Below are 18,936 nucleotides of genomic sequence, written 5' to 3' on the forward strand. Positions count from 1 at the left end.
TGAGCTGGTATCTAGTGGGGTCTAATGTTTAGAGCGCTTTGCTAACACTCCCGCGTTTTTGAAGTTGAATTCCGATTTTTGTGAATGTCACTTTAAAGTACAGCCCATGAAATGGGAGCTAGAAAAGATCGCTCTTCCGAAGTTAAAGTCATAACTTAAGTCGAACTGGATCCACTCACCTATAGTCTGTTCAATAATAGGTGGCAGCACATCCTTCAACACTTCGCAGTTTATATTCAATGCAGGATTGATATTGATTTCGATCAACCAAACTTTCATGTTGTCATCGATCATAAAATCGAATCCGTAGATAGCGAAGAATCCGACTTTTGAGCCGAGTTTGTGTCGAACGCACTCAAAACAATGACGCATTATCTTCTGCATTTGTTTCTGAAAATACAAACTAAGTCTTAACAAAATTTTTCTGGTCTAAAATGTTAAAATCAATTGATTTTTCATGAATCACGTATTGATAAAGAAACACGCGTTCAATGGCAAAATTCCAAGTTTTCCCTAAGTTTTAGCCAAAATTTGTCAAATTCCCTGATTTTTTTAGAATCACTTAGTTTTCCACGTTTTTGGGAAAATTGGTTAGCCACCCTGTATGAAATCAAAAGCCAGTCTTAAATCTAAGCCTCGACCCAGGGCACACAGCTGACACAGGGCACACAGTAGAAGTATGAACTGAATGTCACTAATCATTCAAATCAAAGCTGAAAACGTTCGTTTTCAAAAGAATTGACATTTTCATGTGTGTGACTCGTTCATAGGAAGTACATTAAACATTGCCTTCCAGTGAAAAAGGCACTTTAAAACTTAAAGCATTATCACGAGCATCTTCTTCATACTTACGGCTAATACATTAAAAACCCAGTCTTTCTGTAAACCTTTCTCAGGAGCGACTTTCTCATTGATATATTCATTAAAACGTTCCTCGCTCCACACCGTGTCTTCCTTCATTTCTTTATACATCGGATCTTTCTTTTGAATATACTGTTCAAAATACAAAACCACATACAGAATGAATCAGTCATAATAAGACTATTAACCCCTTATAGGTTTTGGACGTATCTTTCACGTCAATAGAAGTTCAATTTAACCCTTTCAGTGCTCACTAATACCCTAAAGTGCGGGAGATAATTTGAATTTTTTTTAGACATTCCAGCCCAGTGTGTCGAATTACGGGCTGTAGTGCGTCTACACAGTGCAGTGTATTGTTATTTACTAAGTGTTTGACAGGTACTGCCATCATTCATTAGAGATAAAAAGTAATTACTACTAAAATCTGTCACGGAATGGAAATTTTCCTCTGATTCAATAGATAAACTCACAATGAGATCGTTATGTCTTTATTACTAGAACAGACCATCGCTGATTTATACACCGCACTGCAGTGTAAACACACAGAAAGGGTTAACCGTAGCTATAAATGAGTACCTGATTGGTAAGATGAGTTGTCATATCCGCGTCATCTTTATTATATTTATGAATCGACAGACGTAGATATCCACCGTGGTAGTATAACATGAACGGACTCGTACTGGGAATCATCATATACGCGCGGATATCGAACTTCTTACCCTCAACGAGTAACGGATCGTTGATGTACCTCTGAACGATTCGCGGCATTCGTCTGATCGTCAACTTGCGTCCGGGTTGATTCTCCGAACGCTCGTCTCGTTCTTGTATCGTTTTCTTTATTTCGTCCAAGTTGCGAAACAAATAAATGCCTTTCCCTTGATTCAGACCGGTCGGTTTACAAATCCATATTTCACCATCTGCAGAAATAAACAGTGAACATTCTAAATATTTACTTTAATCAGTCGAAAAGGTTGGTTACACTGAACATGTAAACAACCAAAATGAGCCAAGACCAGTCTTACATCTTCAAATGGACCCTGTACCTTACTGATATGAGTGTTGGCTTAATAAAAAAAGCTCAGTTAAACATAAAAAAGTACATTTCGATTTCATCAAAAGTTTAAGCTTAACAAGGTTAAGTTTTTATTGGTGTCTTCATTGAAATCATGAAGTAACAAATAAACAAATATTCGAAGTCTGCTCCTGAGTTTATTATTTTCTAAGGTGGATTTGATTCTATTCCAGGAGTGCTATCCAAGTAAGGGTCCGATAAGAACGACTGAACCAGTTGAATATCTCCTAATCTCATTATCACACTCACCATTGTAGGTTTCTAAAAATCGTTCCCTCTCATTTTTGTCGTCGATGTTATAAGTTTCCGGGAAGATGTCGGTGAATTTAAGTCGCGCGCGCGATTTTTTCAACGTCGACATCACTCGTTCGTATTCCTTCAATGAATTAATCAATCCGAGTTTATTCGTCAGCATTGAACAGTTCGGTATATGATTCACTAATTGTTCACCTACAAATAACGAAGATTTCCTTCATACCTTTTACATGTACATAGCAATATTTCAACTGTTCCAGCCAAGTTTCACAGTTTTGCGTCAAAATTTGTAAATGTTCAATGAAATCTATGAGCTCCAAAGACAGAGTGGCCACTTTTAATTGACTAAATGAACCAAATTTAATACTATCTAAGGTATCTTGCATTGATCCAAAATAGGGGACAAAAAAAGAAGCAAAACTCTGTGAAGTAAAAGTGCTGTAGCTTGATATCATTATAGTAAATGGACCACAGGAGGCGCTTAAGGAAAGAAAATGGTTTAACTGAATATCAGGCACTATAGCAACTGAATTTCTGTTCTTGATGTAAAACAAGAGTTCATGATAGCTAGAGAGTTTTTCAATTTTTAAGTTTCAGATTAGTTTAGAGCTGGTTTCATTTTCTCGCGTACGCGAAATTACCTTCTTTGAACGTGTTGAAGTTAATAGCACCTTTAGACTCAGTCCATTTGAGTTTGAAATTATCACAGTATTTGTCGGTTGTACGTTTCCAACCTAAAGCCAGGAGTGGTGTCTCTACCCTGCAGCAGAATGATATACATAAACAAAGGGGTCAATGAATGAAGCCAGGAAAAAAGTACGACGAATAATTTTGAGATTGAAATGGTTGAAACTAACAGCGAAACTCCATTGTGTCCACCAATATAAAACACCGGTGTCTGATTCGCTGAAATCGATACTTTAGGAGCTCGATCTCGTTGTTTATCGGATGGTTTCGACTGACTCGTAGCGGCAGCAGCAGCAGCAGCAGCTGTCATCGCAGCTGCTGCACCAGTAGTGGATGATGTCATCATTGTCGTCTGGCGGTCATCTTTCCGCGATGGAGAAGTTTGTAACTTACGTGGAACTGCAAAAACAAAATTAAATGCAATTAAACAGTTGTAGATGCATCAGGTCCATGTCTACAGTTGCACTTCAAATACAATAATTTGACCAGTGCTCAAATTTGGCTCAGGCCTGGTCACATATTAACTTTTGCCAAATGAGGCCCGAATAATGCTCATGTAACCACGGCGCTTGACCAGTAATATCATTAATTTCCTATTTCTATCATATATCATCGTCACCTAAATTCAATCGATGATAAAATTAATATCAAAATCATCATCATTATTACTATAAAAAATCTATGATGAAAATAATATCTTGAAGTCCTCAAAATATACTATATTCCACTTGTTTTAGAAAATACAACTTTAAAGTCATTCCATAAGTCAACGTTTATTTGTGATAGGTTTTGTATGGAACTGGCACCTAATCTTCAATAAAATATCTCAAGCAGAATTAGTTTTGTTTTTAATTTCTGATCGCGTTGACTATTTCAATCGGATAATTGATTACCCGCGGCGTCAATCACAGAATCACGAGTTCATCGGGTCGAAACGACAGAAATAATCCTCGAGGTCACGCGGAGCCGAAGAAGCGTTTACACGTCGCTAAGCAACTGTGGTAAACAGACGAGAAATCCATCACTGCGACGAATGGCATCGAAATGCAATTGCTTTTAAAAATCTCTATTGATCTCGATGTTGAGAGAGAGAGAGAGAAAGAGAGGTATTCGCTGTGACTTTATAATGGAAATCAGATTGATTAATTTAAATTCACGAAGCATCAATAAAATCACTTTGAATAATAACCTAAATTTGAAATGATCATCAATTACTAGTGAACAATGAGTCTCATTGTTCACCTGATCCCGGCGACCGGCTGGAGTCATTTCAATTTTGATTCAATTTTCATACAAGAATGCCAACCATTCCCCGCATCAATGAAAGACCTTCGCGATTCATACTTAGACCAAAGTGATTTTGATTTTGTTTTCCTAATTAGATGAACTATGTATCATTTGAAACATCAAGAGATGAATTGAGTGTTCAGGTCAGGTGTCCACACAGGTTAGGTGTCCATACAGGTCAGGTGTCCACACAGGTCAGGTGTCCACACAGGTCAGGTGTCCACACAGGTCAGGTGTCCACACAGGTCAGGTGTCCATACAGTTCATGTATCTAGAGGCTGCTACCGATGTCACTTCAAAAATAACACGCTCAGTGGATTTCTCACAATATGAATGTTCTCCTGTCAAACTAATGGCAAGAAAAATATTTTGTAGTAAAACGAAACTAAAAGAGGTTTTCATTGCTAAATATCAGCGGGTCAATCTACATTATAGCCTGCATATCATTCAAATCAAACCTTTGTAGTTAAATGCCAAAGTAAGAAGTCTCCCGATCTTCCATAGTTTCAAAGACAATAACAATCTGTTGGCAAGTAACAAGGTCCGTGTGACCAAATTCACCGAGTTAAAGACAAGTCACAATGTTAATATCCGTAAACTACCTGAAATCACTCCATCATTGAAACTGGTATCCTCCTGAACTATACTAGAAGTTGTGCCCATTTTCTGTTGAAATCAATCGCACTCGAACGAACGGTGTAAAATCCGTGCCGTCTACTAAACAAACTCCAATTAAACAAAACCATAGCTACAAACATTTATACATACATACCCGATGACATTATTATCGCACATAATTCATCGTGATTTTTTGCAACGATTGAAGAAAGTTAATTCAGTTATGGAAGGTTTATTCAGTGTAGCAGTGTGTCGCGGCGAACTGGTTTTAATGATTCTCTATAACGCCGTGAACCGAATGCTAAACTTTGTTTCCTAGTTTTACATTAACATCATTAGCCTATTAAAACTCACTACCTCGCGGTAATCTGTGTCAAAATCTCATTCAGTAATACACCGGTGAAAAATCATTTCGAAATATCGTTTCACCAAATCGAGCTATAGTCGACATTTGTTTAAAACCCGACCCTTCGTTAACGTTAAATCTTTTATATTTTGCGTACGCACTTTATGAAACTTTTCTAGTCGCACCAATCACAGTAACGCTTGAATTCAAACCACAACTTCGGGACTTCCGAAATATGTCCTCGTTTTTTCATCAAAAGCTGCCATTACATGACCTGGAACACTGTCCACACAGGTGCCAAATTGGCCAGTGTCTGTTTGGCGCTCTCTAATTAGGCACGGACCAAATTTGGCTCAGGCCTGGTCCGTGCCGAATAGTTTTAGTGTGATCGCGGTTTAAGTGTCCATGAAATTCCTCATTAGATTAGTAAACATGAAGTCAAATATTACTTTCGCTACTAGTGCAATAGTAGTGGTAGATGAAATACAGTGTGAAAAACCAGTTGATTATTGAAAGATCGTTGTTTTTTATCATCAAATATAAGAAACATATTTCTCAGTACGGGTTGCCTGTCAGCGTGCCTATTCATACCAGTAATTGAAATATAGACACAAGATTCTTTGTTATAGAATATATAACGTGACAAGTTTTTTCACAAGCTCTAGATTCCAGAAAAACCGGTATCTATCATAATTCATATCGAAAACAATCAGAAGAAAATGTAAAGCAATATTTATCATATCAAGGTATAGAGAATATTGAAAAGGACTCTCGACCTGTTTTATTTGTCTTCAGATCCCATTCCTCACTGATATTTGACTTAACTAATTAAATTTGGAAACAATAATCAATTGACTTTCGTATCAGGAATGAAATCAATTCATTTTCTCAATAATTTGCCTCACAATTCAAATATTTATCTATAACAAAGCTAACAACAGCCCTACAACTCTGGATCGGATTTCATACCTAATCTTTAACAGACCAAACTCTCCCTCTCTCCCTCCATATTACACAAGGCTCTTCCTCCCTTTCTGCCACCAGATCCAACCAAACCTCTTACCAAACTTTTCCCATTGCAGCCTCACCCAATTCCAGTACCCAACTCTCCAACTATCAGTTCTAGTACCCAACTCTCCAACTATCAATTCCAGTACCCAACTCTCCAACTATCAGTTCCAGTACCCAACTCTCAAATTATCAGTTCCAGTACCCAACTCTCAAACTATCAGTTCCAGTACCCAACTCTCCAACTATCAGTTCTAGTACCCAACTCTCAAACTATCAGTTCCAGTACCCAACTCTCCAACTATCAGTTCTAGTACCCAACTCTCCAACTATCAGTTCCAGTACCCAACTCTCCAACCATCAGTTCTAGTACCCAACTCTCCAACTATCAGTTCCAGTACCCAACTCTCCAACCATCAGTTCTAGTACCCAACTCTCCAACCATCAGTTCTAGTACCCAACTCTCCAACTATCAGTTCTAGTACCCAACTCTCCAACTATCAGTTCCAGTACCCAACTCTCCAACCATCAGTTCTAGTACCCAACTCTCCAACCATCAGTTCTAGTACCCAACTCTCCAACTATCAGTTCTAGTACCCAACTCTCCAACCATCAGTTCTAGTACCCAACTCTCCAACTATCAGTTCCAGTACCCAACTCTCCAACTATCAGTTCCAGTACCCAACTCACCCCTCAGTTCAGTGTTCTGTGATCTGATTGAATACTTACAATGACCGCTATTAGCAGAAACAGAGAACCTACGACAGTAACTAGCCAACGTATCGTTCAGATAATGATTCGTCGGTTTCTCCGAGCCGTCCGTCGAACAGAAATCACCGGTTCTCGATCGGCGGCGAAGAAGTTTAATTCGTCCATCATCGGACGGTAGATAAATATCCCAAGCTTCTAACAAGTGGTTGAACATCGCGGTTGAATGACCGTTAACTCGATCACAGCGACGTACATCGGGTAAATTGAGTTCAATCATCAACTTCGTCTCGATCTCAATACACCAGCAACCGGTTCAATATCATATACAATCAGCTATATTCGTCTTTTTAATTCGGTTCGATAAATCACATTAATGTACCATCGATCGTGCTTCCTCGTGCATACATCACCGTCATATACAATCTAATTCCACAATAAAGAAACAGTCTGGAATGTTTCCAAAATGTTTCCGAAATGTTTCCTCGAGCTGTTGATGTTTCGACTATATTCTAATAGTCATTTACAGGAAAACTGAGGTTACAACAAAATTATGAAATATTAATATGTACCATCCATAATGAACCTATCCTAATATTTTAGTGTGATTGCTTCATTAGTCTGTCATTGCTCTGGACTGTAATTTTGTAGAAACTTTAGAATTCCTGAAGATGACTAATTGGATGAAATAAACAAATAGCTCAGGAAAACATTTCAGATTTTGTTTTTCTTTTATATAGTGGAATTTGATCATTTTTTTTTCTCTGAATGTTTCATCAAGATTAACATCAGATTCATGTTGCATCTCACATTCACCAGGAAACTGGTGCTATAAGCTATAATTACAGTCACCTCTAATACTCTCCCCCTCCCCCTCCCTTGAACTGGAAAACTTATAAATACAATCAAATTCACTACTGCCTCCTGGTTCTTATTTTACAGAAACTATTGTAATCATGATTTATCATAATCATTCAATTCATTGAGAACAAACAGGTCGTCATTTTAGTAAATCATAACTTACAGTAGTTTTTGTGAAGCTAACCCCGAGATAATCGACAGCAGACTGATTTTTTCAAAATGATCCTTCCACTAGTTTCTAGAACTTCATGTCGCTGTTGCTCACAAGTCGTCGTCAGCTGTTTTCGTACAAATATTAGAACCATTTTTTTGTTTGGTAGAAAAATGCTCAATAGCATCGAGATTATATTGGATTTGTGATGTATTGTGAGAAGCACGTTTTACGATGATGATGATGATGAATTGCACCGCATTTCACATTCACCAGGAATTATAGGTAATAACCTCTAAATATCCCGACCGATTGCCAACAGAAGCTCGAGGTATACAATTTTCCAAATGGCGAAAAAAAATACAACCACTTGTACATGTTATCTTCTGTTAGTAATTCAAGGCCTTCTACACCAGTCTCAGAATGCATTTTCTGTCGACTACTTTTGCAAAATATTCTGGGGGATTCAGATTCCTGAGATTTCCTACAGATGCTCCGCGCTTTAGGCACCCCAAATGTTGGCTTCACCACTGTATGAATTATCAGGATGAAAATCGCACCCCAAACACAGGGCTTTTATAGCTATTTAGGCCAAAAAATTGATACTTTGTTTCTCATTTCTGTTGAGCAGGTCCGGCTGCCTATCTACAGTGTACTTTACGTTTTTAATATCACGATCAGGCTAACCATAACAGACCCAGCAAAAACAAACCAATTACATTTTTTTAGCAGTTTACAAAAGTGACTGGGCTGATTAGGAGAAACAAGGTCGCATTTACTCAGCCTTACATAGTTTTTAGGGTTCAACCAGTCCAACTCAAACTGCGGAACCGCTGGGTTAGAGCTAGTCGCAGATTCTTCATACGAACTAAAACCCATTTACGCCGCAAATGACGAAACCTTAAGAAAATATTCTCGATAATCGATGACGGATCGACGAAAAAAATAGAAACCAAAAAATATTTCCCTTCGTTACGCGACGAAACTTCGATAGATTCATCGATGAAATATCGAAACAACAGACAAAACACATCGAGAATAAATAGCGACATGCGTGTGTAACTATAGCTACTAATCACTGAGAACTATTAAACAATCCATCTTACATCACGCTACCACAACAACTACGTGCTCCAATACGATTGGTCAGTTGTACCGTTACACGCTGCGCGCTAAGCAACCGGCTGTACTCATAATTATCAAACTTATAAATGATTCAGAAATAGAGACGCACGAGATGAAGTCCCCGCACATGAACTATTGTTCACTAAACCGCAATGTTGAGGGTTAAGATTAACTTTCACATTTCAGTTCGGCATCAGAATGTTTACCAATGGTTCCCACCGATTACACAAATTCAAAATCAAAAGTTTTTCATGAGCGACTTTACAATTTTCCCAAATAGAAATGAATAGATACCAGCAAACTTACTGGTCCCGCGAGCTAGAGTTCAGAGAAAATATCAAATCAAGCCAAAAAATCTATCAATCAATTTAAGATCAGTCTAAACAAATATCAAACATTATCAATTCTTATCAATTCATAAACGAAATAAAAAACCTTCGTTAATTCGATTAGGCCTATAAGAATGTGCCGATAATCTCTTACCTGATTTCATAGTGAGACTGTTTGCACATGATAGAGAAATGATCTAATAAACAGAGTCAACGCCTCCATCATTGAACAGCTATCATCCAATCAAACTGTTCAATAATACTCTCCACTCAATCATCTATCATTACAATCTACGTTTTGTCTTCAAAATTCTGATGTGCGCCAAACTTTCATATCATAGACTAAAATACATGGTACCTTTCTGACACCTATATTTATATAGACTCTTAAATTCAATGAGGGACATTTCATCCCGCAGTAAGAACGAAAAATAGAGTCCGAAATGTTTCCCGGAGGTAGTAGAATCTTCAGATTTCTGGAATATGGTAGAAACATCGAATAAACTGAACCTCGAAGAAATAAAGTGGATTTCTTTCTTAATGAGGTATTCCATATTATCATTACAACACAGATAGACTTATCATTGAGAGAAACCCATAATATCTATTTAAACAACTACGGCTCAAGGAAACATTTTGGACTCCTATTTCTTCTTCTAAATGAAGTATTTTTATATATTATCGTTACGCGGACTCAGAATGTTTTATCAATCGTTTTTTCATGCTACCCGGAGACTGAAGCATCCATTTAGATATTCATAAAACTACAACTTGAAAATGAACTCGGAAATTCTGTCCATCATCCTACAGTTCATATAAGCAATACATGACAGTTCTGATAATTCACGTGCTAATGTAAATTCAACGTTCATCCTCTGATAAGCACAGTCATTCATTAATCTAATTATCACTTATCTAAAAAGATTTTTTTTCGATTTTTCATTGATTTTGAAACCCAGTTCTGGAGACTTACTCGATATTACGAACACCTACGTACCATCAGGCCCTATATCCGATATATGTGGAATAATGCGGTGTATGCCTGACCCGACGAGACCTCTCTATTACAGTAATCTGATTATATGTATTTCCATAAGGCAGATAATAGGATTTATTAGGCTATGAATTTATATATATATATATATATATATATATATATATACACGCCGAACTGGCAGAGTGGATTTAACATATAGATTCAATAGGATTGAGATCATTATGCGTAAAAAGCCTGTTTGTAATCAGTGCTAATCGCGATATATTTCAGTGTCCCCAATAAATAAACACCGGATCAACTTTCTGTGCGCTAATCTACTCTTTGAAAATGTGGGCCCTGTTGCACTGTTATGGCTTAGATTGAAGACCAGTCTTAGACTACGTTAGCTTTTGGCCAATCATAAGAGTAACTGCTCTTACAGCATAAGAGCAGACTGAGACAAATTTCACAACTTAAAATCAGTTTTGACTTGAAGTCACATCTATACAACCGACCCCGGGGAGGTTTTAGTTACATGTGAGGGTGAGGAAACTGGATATAATGGAGATAACGCTTCTTCTAAATAGAGGCCTATGAATCTGAGGGGATACGAAATGAAACTCTCGGGGCGGGGAAAAGAAAGTTACATTATACAAATAAAGGTAAAACGGTAAAAAAAACTTATCATAATTTTCATGAAATTGTTCGTAGATTTCATCCCCTGAAGCGGCTAAAACACTGCAACCGCGCGTCGATAAACGCTACTAACCAAACAAAACCTTACGGCGAGAATCATTTAAAAAAATTTCATCACTGTCGGAAATTACAACACAAAAACGTCGTCGTCGTCGCTCGCGCTCGGCTGTTAGTGGAATACACCCGACGTTTGAATACGAAATTTCATTCGCGCCCAAAAAAACCCGGCGTGGTTTATTGACGTAGAGATCATTGTTTACATTCGTCGTAGTCGTCGTCGTCTGCCGGTGACAACAATACCGCGATTCAACTGCGTCTGCTGCTACCAATAGCAACCAGATATACAACTCAATTTAAACATTCGAACTAATGCGGCACCGATATCAATGATCGCTCTGTGACTACGACCTAGCACGATATTTAACGTTTTATAGAAATTTAGGTATCCATTCGGCCAACCAAACAAACATTTGAGTCAATTACAGCAAAACCTCTATGTATCTTTGCCGACAGTTTTAGAGGTGCGGCCATCCCTTTCACTTTTACATCCACCCCTCTGAAAATTAGTCATCCCTTATAAGATATCTGCTACCCCTCTAAAAATATGATGACAATTCTATCAATGCTTATAATGATTATCACCGCTAACTAGCAAGTTCATCTAATTTGAAAAAATAGCGGAATACATTTTTTCGGAGACCAAAATCTTTGCTACTTCAGCAGCCACAATGTTATATGCTAAAGAATAAAGAATGAATGAATGCAGCCCCTCTAACCCCCCCCCCCCCCCACTAGCCCCCTCCCCCTGTTGATAGAGAAATATATGAATTATATAAAAACATGAATGCAGCTACATTGCACAAACTGATTAATTCAATAATTATACAGCAAACTTTGTGAATTACTGAGAAAGTTGAGTCAAAATGAATCGAAGTTTAAAAGCAATTTGATGTTTCTACGATAACTTCAATCTGTCTATTGAAATTATTGATATTCTGATGAAACTGATGACGATGATGAAATCTGAGTTCTCAGTCAGACCATATCAATTCAAAGATTATTGTTCGAGTCATTAAAAACAGATTTGGACTTCCAAAATTCCCAAATTTAGTTACGATTTAGAGGTTCAACATTTGAAATGAACTTACTTCAATCCTATAATAAGGGTTTATCTATAACCAACAATCACGGAGCTGGGGTCAACTATCAGAAGATTTAAATCCCAACCCAGTTCTACAGTTATGAATGAAATTTGACATTCAAATCAAATTGTCATTATCAATATACAATTGTGGAGCACCGGTACGGTGAAAATATGTGACTTACAGAACTGTGTTATCGTATCATCATCAACTAATCCTAACCTGACTTCCCCCTTGGAACAAACCCTGGAGTATCGTAAGCTTTTTTGAAAGTGGGATCAGCGAGAGGAGACACTTACATGATTTATCATCTAACTTGCAATCAGAGCGAGTTTGGTTGATTGTTTTAACCGGTGATTTCGTTCTGTGTTTCTGTTGTTGGTGTTTAGCGGTTGTATTTGTTTTAGGAGCAGCAGACGAACTCTTCGCGTTACTCTGTGAATCTCCTGCTCCTTTCAGCGGCGACGATGAGTTGTCACTCTGAGCAGGAGATATTAAACAACTCGTTGGTTTCTCCTGATTACAGCCGCCGACCAGTTCACCCTCCTGAACATCCGACGGAGCTGTATCATTATGAGCGGCGTTCCCGGATGAAATCGGAGTCGACTCCAGAGTCGTCAGTCGAGGTTTTGCTCCGTAATCGGTCGCGAGCGTCGCTTCGTCTTTAATTACGATTTCCTCCTTTTCATCCTCGTCGTCATCATCTGAACTTTCCATTACGTTCAGTTTTTCCAGAACTTCGATTTCCAGATTTTCATCGTCGTCTTCAGATCGTTTGCAACCTTCAGGAGTTGAAGCGGCGCCATCTTCTGGCAAATACAAGATGAAACTCGGCTCAGACGTCATCTCGGCGTTTAAACCGAAACCGGACGCGGCGATCGAATCTATCGCCGATTCGTCGATTTGCCGATTCGATTTCAATGATTCGTAAGCTTGTCGACGTTTTTCGGCGAGTTCATCGGCGTCGTGTGATTTCACTAATTCATCGTCAGTGTCGCCGGCATCTAACGCATCATCCTCGCTTTCATCGTCGCTCAAAGCGAATATCGACCTGGACGACGGAGGTTTCTTGAATTTCGATTTTTTCCACGGATGTGTCGGGCAATAACTGAAATTTAGAATCGTCTTGAATATTCAGAATCATCAGCAAAGTTATTCAGGAAAATCTTTATTGCAAAAACCATTTTTTTCTAGCTTGTCTTATCACGGGGAACTGGAAGGGCAGGGTCCGAAAAAATGTTGTTTTTCTTCGGGGGAAAGAAAGAAGCCATGCGACAAGCATGGGTTCCCCCCCTCAGGGTGGCCACTTTTATTTGACTATTCCCAGACATGTACATTGTTTTCCCTGATTTGATCTGTTAAGAATCTAATCAATTAACACAGTCAAATACAAAAGACATAGACGTAAACTGTTTGATTTTACACCCGATCTAGCGATCTCAACAAATTTCCCTGAACTTTTCCTGATTTTTGGCTTTCCCTGTCTTTTTATAGAAAAGAAATTCCCTGGTTTTTCCCTTATATCCAGGTAAGTGGCGCCACCCTGCAAGTTTTTGAGCTTGTTTAGGTACAGAGGCAGATGGAGGCGGATCTAGGAATATTCGAAGGGCAGGGTCTGAAATAAGGGTATTTGTCGGGGTAATGAGGCCATGGTTAACTAGATCCACAGCACTCTGTGGAGACTCGATAGTGGTTTTAGGGGGATATCAGGAACTATTACTATCTTTCACTCACCTTTTGCAAATACCCATCAACCAAGTATCAATAGATTTGAAGTGATATTTGCACGAATGATACGCCGTAGCCTTGAACTTATAACTATCGAAAACTTGTACTTTTCCCTTCTGCCACCGGGCGCCGATCGTTTTTATACCGTCACCCGCCCAGATCTCGACGTGAACCATGTTGTGACGCTGTTTCTTCGCTGAAATAGATGAGAAAAAATTTCCTAATTTCTAATGTTTTCCCAATGAACTCAATATCTCCGAGGGTCGTTCAGAGCGAGGCAAAAACTAATAACACAAAGACACCAGGGGTCGGCTTCTCAAACCGAATTACAACCAAATAACAATTGTTGAAGTCATTGAAGGTTGTGAAGGTTACATAAATAACTAATCATAATTTTGCTTTGCGAAACTATCCCCTGGGTTTGAAAAGAGTCTGGAATGACCTTTGAATATCTTAATATGGAGGAGAATTGAGTGGCCCCAGGGATGTTGTTTTACCAACTAGCATATAGATAGATACAATATAATTTATCTATCCTGACTACAATTAGTGGTATGAGGAAATTGATTTTCACAAGGTAGTATATGTCTAAATACATTTTACAATTAGTAAATGTACAATTCTCGATTTGAACTAGACAGTGCTGCCGTCAGTGGCATTTCGACTAACTAATCCATCATTCTTGGGGGCTTGAAAAACAGCTGAATGGCAGACATTCAAACCAGCACGATATCTACGCAATCTTTTTTAACCGAACTGTCAATCATAATCTGCGTCTATGAGTTATTTAAGTCCAAGTATTTCATTGTAGAATCGCGTGCATGCTATTTTCACAACAGGAAACTACAGTGTTTTATCTGAGGCAGTTTTCCTACATTATCTCGCTCTGCGTACACTGAATAGTTAACGTTCTTTAACATGAAATAAAGAAAATGCTTCATGTTTAAAAAGTTTATCCTTCAACACACTGTTTTACAGGTCCCGGACACAGTCAGATGAGGTCGAGATTTCACAGAACATTTGATAGATGAAATCAAAACCAAATCTATGGAAATCCTCACAATTGTGGAACTGGGTTCAGAGACAATAGAAATCGACACAACTGTGAAACTGGGTCTAGTTTCAAATAAGACCCACGTAACTGGTGAACTCCGAGACAAAGCCCAGTGGAGTCAGCTTTAAATAAATCATTGATTAATTTTTTTCTCTTGTGTCGCTTTATTCGGTTCACATTGAATACAGGATATGAAGATTTTTTTCTCACTTCAATGAGAGAATGCTGGATTAGATCAGCCACTCTTATAACTATGTGTAGGTCTAATGTCAATAATCATTGTTTATTGTGTGACCTATTGTATTGAATAAACTAGATAGGTGAACTAATACATTTTTTAACCACTACTAATACAATGCTAACACTTTGTATGTATTTGGGTTGCATATCCTCCAGTGCATCCAGCATACAGACTATACACCTTCATCCTAAAAACTCTGAAGTAAAGACCAACAGTATTCCCCTTCCCCAGTACATAAATTTGACAATTCTCAATAATGTCTGGTTCAGATTCATCAGCTTTTAGAAATAATGATTCTACAACTACTCGACCATTCATTCGCCGACATCCATCTTTTGAACGCTAAAAGGCTTTCAAATACGTGAACCGAGTAAAACTGAATTTATTACTACAATGATTTAGAGGTGAAATGAGTGCATTCTATACGAGAGAGAAAGAGTCCGTAGTTCATTTACTACACATGTTTATAAACCACACAACTAACCACACAGTTTTACCACATATCAACTACAAAGCTGGAAAATCCCCTCGAAACCTTCATTCATCATCTGTGCTTCATTTACTATCTTCAACGATAGAGTTGTATAAGTTTGAGAAGCCAGTTCCACATTTAGATGAATTCCTTTCTGAACACAGTTCCACACGAATACGTGCATTGAATTTGCGGACTCAGTTCCACAGTTCTGTGGGTGGAATTTGACTCTGAACCCAGTTCCACAGTTGTGTGGGTTCAATTTGGCTCTGAAGTCAGTTTCACAGTTGTATGGGTTAGATTTGTCTCTGGACCCAGAGTTCTCAATTATTATTGGAGTTTAATTAGTTTATGGATCCAGTTCAGTTCTTAAATTGACTTCGGACCCCTTCTCCAGTTGGTTTATAATATGATTTTGACAGTGGACTCTGCGCACTTCCAGACAGTAGTCATGATGTTTCAGGTAACCATCTCTCAGGCGATTGTTGTGTTAGGTAGAAATATCTACAAAAATCCATAAAACTTGGAACCAGACTCGATTCCGAGAATGCAAATAATATGAAACAGACATTAATGCATAGTTTATTAACGCGAGATTTCCGATAATAAAAGTGTAACAACGACGACACAACGTCAATTTCTAGAAATAATAGTCGACGAGTCTCCGCACGACGAAAGCAAATCCGATTAAATTCATGAATAAATTTATAAAAACTTTTATCCCGGCGAAGACCTAATCGCGTAATCACCATACGGAGAAAAGGGTTGGGGCCTCGATGACGGAGGTTCGATTGTAGATATGACCACCGACTGTTTTATTCTTTCCCTCGTGTCAAAAATTCACGGGACATTTCAAAACATCCGACGACAATTACGATGAAGATGAGCGCCGGGAGTTGCCGGGAGACGGCCACTGAATTCATTCAGTCTCTTTACATTGTTTAATTATGGATGTACCTATGAACGCAGATGGTCACTGTCCCATCGACCGACCGCAGGTAAAACTAACCTTCTCAAAGTTCAAACCATCAAAAATATACAATAGGTTTATATTATCACCTCTTCAACATGGTCGGATAGAGTTGAACCTCTGTGAGGCTTATCGTACATCATTTTCTCGGATACCTTTCTTCAGCAATCCAGGAAGGACTCACACCTTCCCCTCAATAATCTTTAAGTGTACGCTTTAAGGTCAAGCATTTTAATCCCGATTATAGTTGCCCAAATATGGAATTCTTAAACTCTTAAACTGGGTCAAATAATAGATGGATACCATGTTGACCTACAATAGTTATATAGGTATCGATTTGGTATGAATGGTTCTGCTTTAAAGTGTTTCTTTATCTGTCGGGAATATAATATCTGATCCCTTCTCATTGATTTCACATGTTCTACACGTCGCTCCTAGCTCCAGACTCCTGCAGGCTCTTGTGTACATCGAGTAGAAATTCAAGCCGTTCGACTAAAGTAAGACCTCTGGACATGTTCCGAGGTGAAAATAAACGCAGAAAATTGAATTGCCACCAATCAATCAGTAATCAGGCATCTTCCTACAGCGTGCAGCTAGGAATACCAGTTCATTCACATATACAGAGTACAGACAAGAGAGGGAGAGAGAGACAGAGAGAGAGAGACGGGGAGAGAGAGGAAGAGAGACAGAGAGAGAGGAAGAGAGACAGAGAGATCGACAGACAGAGAGAGAGAGGGGGAGAGAGAGGAAGAGAGACAGAGAGAGAGGGAGAGAGAGATGGACCTCTGATATATCCATCCAGTATAGCAGATACATAGCACAAGACAGAGAGAAAGAGGGGGAGAGAGGAGACAGAGAGAGAGGAAGAGAGTCAGAGAGGGAGAGAGAGATGGACCTCTGATATATCCATCCAGTATAGCAGATACATAGCACAAGACAGAGAGAAAGAGGGGGAGAGAGGAGACAGAGAGAGAGGAAGAGAGTCAGAGAGGGAGAGAGAGATGGACCTCTGATATATCCATCCAGTATAGCAGATACATAGCACAAGCAGCAACGTAATCATCATAGCTGTAAGCGATGTTTATGTGTGTCGATGTCGTTGTCATTTATTCAGACTCTGATACTCCGATAACGTTTTACCAACGGAGAATTTCACGAGTTCAATCAATTTTTAACCATGAACCGGAAATCAGGAATCACCGACACAAACGATGTAAAAATGTTCTGTTCTCCTGAACAGCTTTACGAATGCTTAATACTGAGATTATTGAGATAGTTGAATTCCACACGAATTAGGCGGCAGAATCTACTGCTATTTCTTGAACTAAATGGCCACACTTCATAGATAGGTATCTACTGTCAAAACATAGAGAGAGAGAGAGAGCAGGAACGGATCCAGGAATTTAGAATAGGGGCCCAAAACTTCTTAAACATTAAGCAAGCTAGCGCGCCATACGTGCATAGCCTTTTAAGTGGATTACGGAGTCCTACCTCAAGAAAATTTTTTTAAATTGATCATATTCTGAACATGCAGAATGATTCTAACACAAAATGACCGGAAATAATTTACAACTGTTTGTGGAGGTTGAGAAAACGTTCATCATCGTGGGTCTTACGTACATTTCTTATTATGATAAATTCCCGAGATGAAAACTAGGTCACCGGGCTTCATATCTTGTTCTCGTTGGACGTCTATAGGTAAGAGATCGTACATGTAAGCCTGGTTCCACGGTCCCAGCCGAAATCCGAAATCTTTCTGTAGGTCACGCATTATCTGACGAACAAGACCGCAACAATCTAGAAACTTTGGAGAATTGTATTCCGCATCTACAAAAAAATACATACATTCAATATCATACGTTTAAGAATGACAGCTTTGATGAAACATACGGATACTTTGGACAAGTTCTCATTTCATTCTGCGGCCCAATCAGGACTAAGACAGAGGCTGATCCAGGGTGACTTTTAGGGCTTGTACAGTCCATCAAAATTTTTGGGTGCCCCTTTTGTTTTGTTAGTAAACTAAAAATCGATGAATTTCATTGCGGGAGTGCTCTTAATATTGCCTTTTTGGGACATCAAAGTGCCCTTTTGGGATGTGACAAGTTCTTCAGAATGTTTTAAAGTCGAATCATCACTTTTTGACCACAAATCATTGATGATTTTGATTCAGATCTAACTCAACACTGGAGAGGAACCCATTGATCAGAAAGTATTCAACATTAGATATCAATATCCAAACTAATTCTGTAACCGAGTAAAGTGGGCCGAAATGCTAATATAAACGGATACATTTCCAACAAAGGTCAAGAGTTAAATGTACTTCCTTTATTCTAAAAAGATGTCACT

The 18,936-nt window shown here is 38.6% G+C and overlaps 1 protein-coding gene across 1 annotated transcript in view; it reads right to left on the bottom strand.

Annotated features, from left to right (window-relative positions):
* LOC141908801 (uncharacterized) overlaps nucleotides 1-18,936 on the bottom strand; it is a 59,925-nt gene that overhangs the window by 2,782 nt on the left and 38,207 nt on the right. The window contains exons 4-12 of the mRNA XM_074799010.1: nucleotides 18,208-18,414; nucleotides 13,857-14,046; nucleotides 12,422-13,230; nucleotides 3,046-3,274; nucleotides 2,830-2,948; nucleotides 2,183-2,383; nucleotides 1,438-1,778; nucleotides 853-993; nucleotides 180-390 (exon numbers count right to left, since the gene is read on the bottom strand). Coding sequence (XP_074655111.1) covers nucleotides 180-390; nucleotides 853-993; nucleotides 1,438-1,778; nucleotides 2,183-2,383; nucleotides 2,830-2,948; nucleotides 3,046-3,274; nucleotides 12,422-13,230; nucleotides 13,857-14,046; nucleotides 18,208-18,414 — 2,448 coding nt within the window. The remainder of the gene's footprint in view (nucleotides 1-179; nucleotides 391-852; nucleotides 994-1,437; nucleotides 1,779-2,182; nucleotides 2,384-2,829; nucleotides 2,949-3,045; nucleotides 3,275-12,421; nucleotides 13,231-13,856; nucleotides 14,047-18,207; nucleotides 18,415-18,936) is intronic.

The sequence above is a fragment of the Tubulanus polymorphus genome, chromosome 7, assembly GCF_964204645.1.
Source record: "Tubulanus polymorphus chromosome 7, tnTubPoly1.2, whole genome shotgun sequence".
Taxonomy (NCBI): domain Eukaryota; kingdom Metazoa; phylum Nemertea; class Palaeonemertea; order Tubulaniformes; family Tubulanidae; genus Tubulanus; species Tubulanus polymorphus.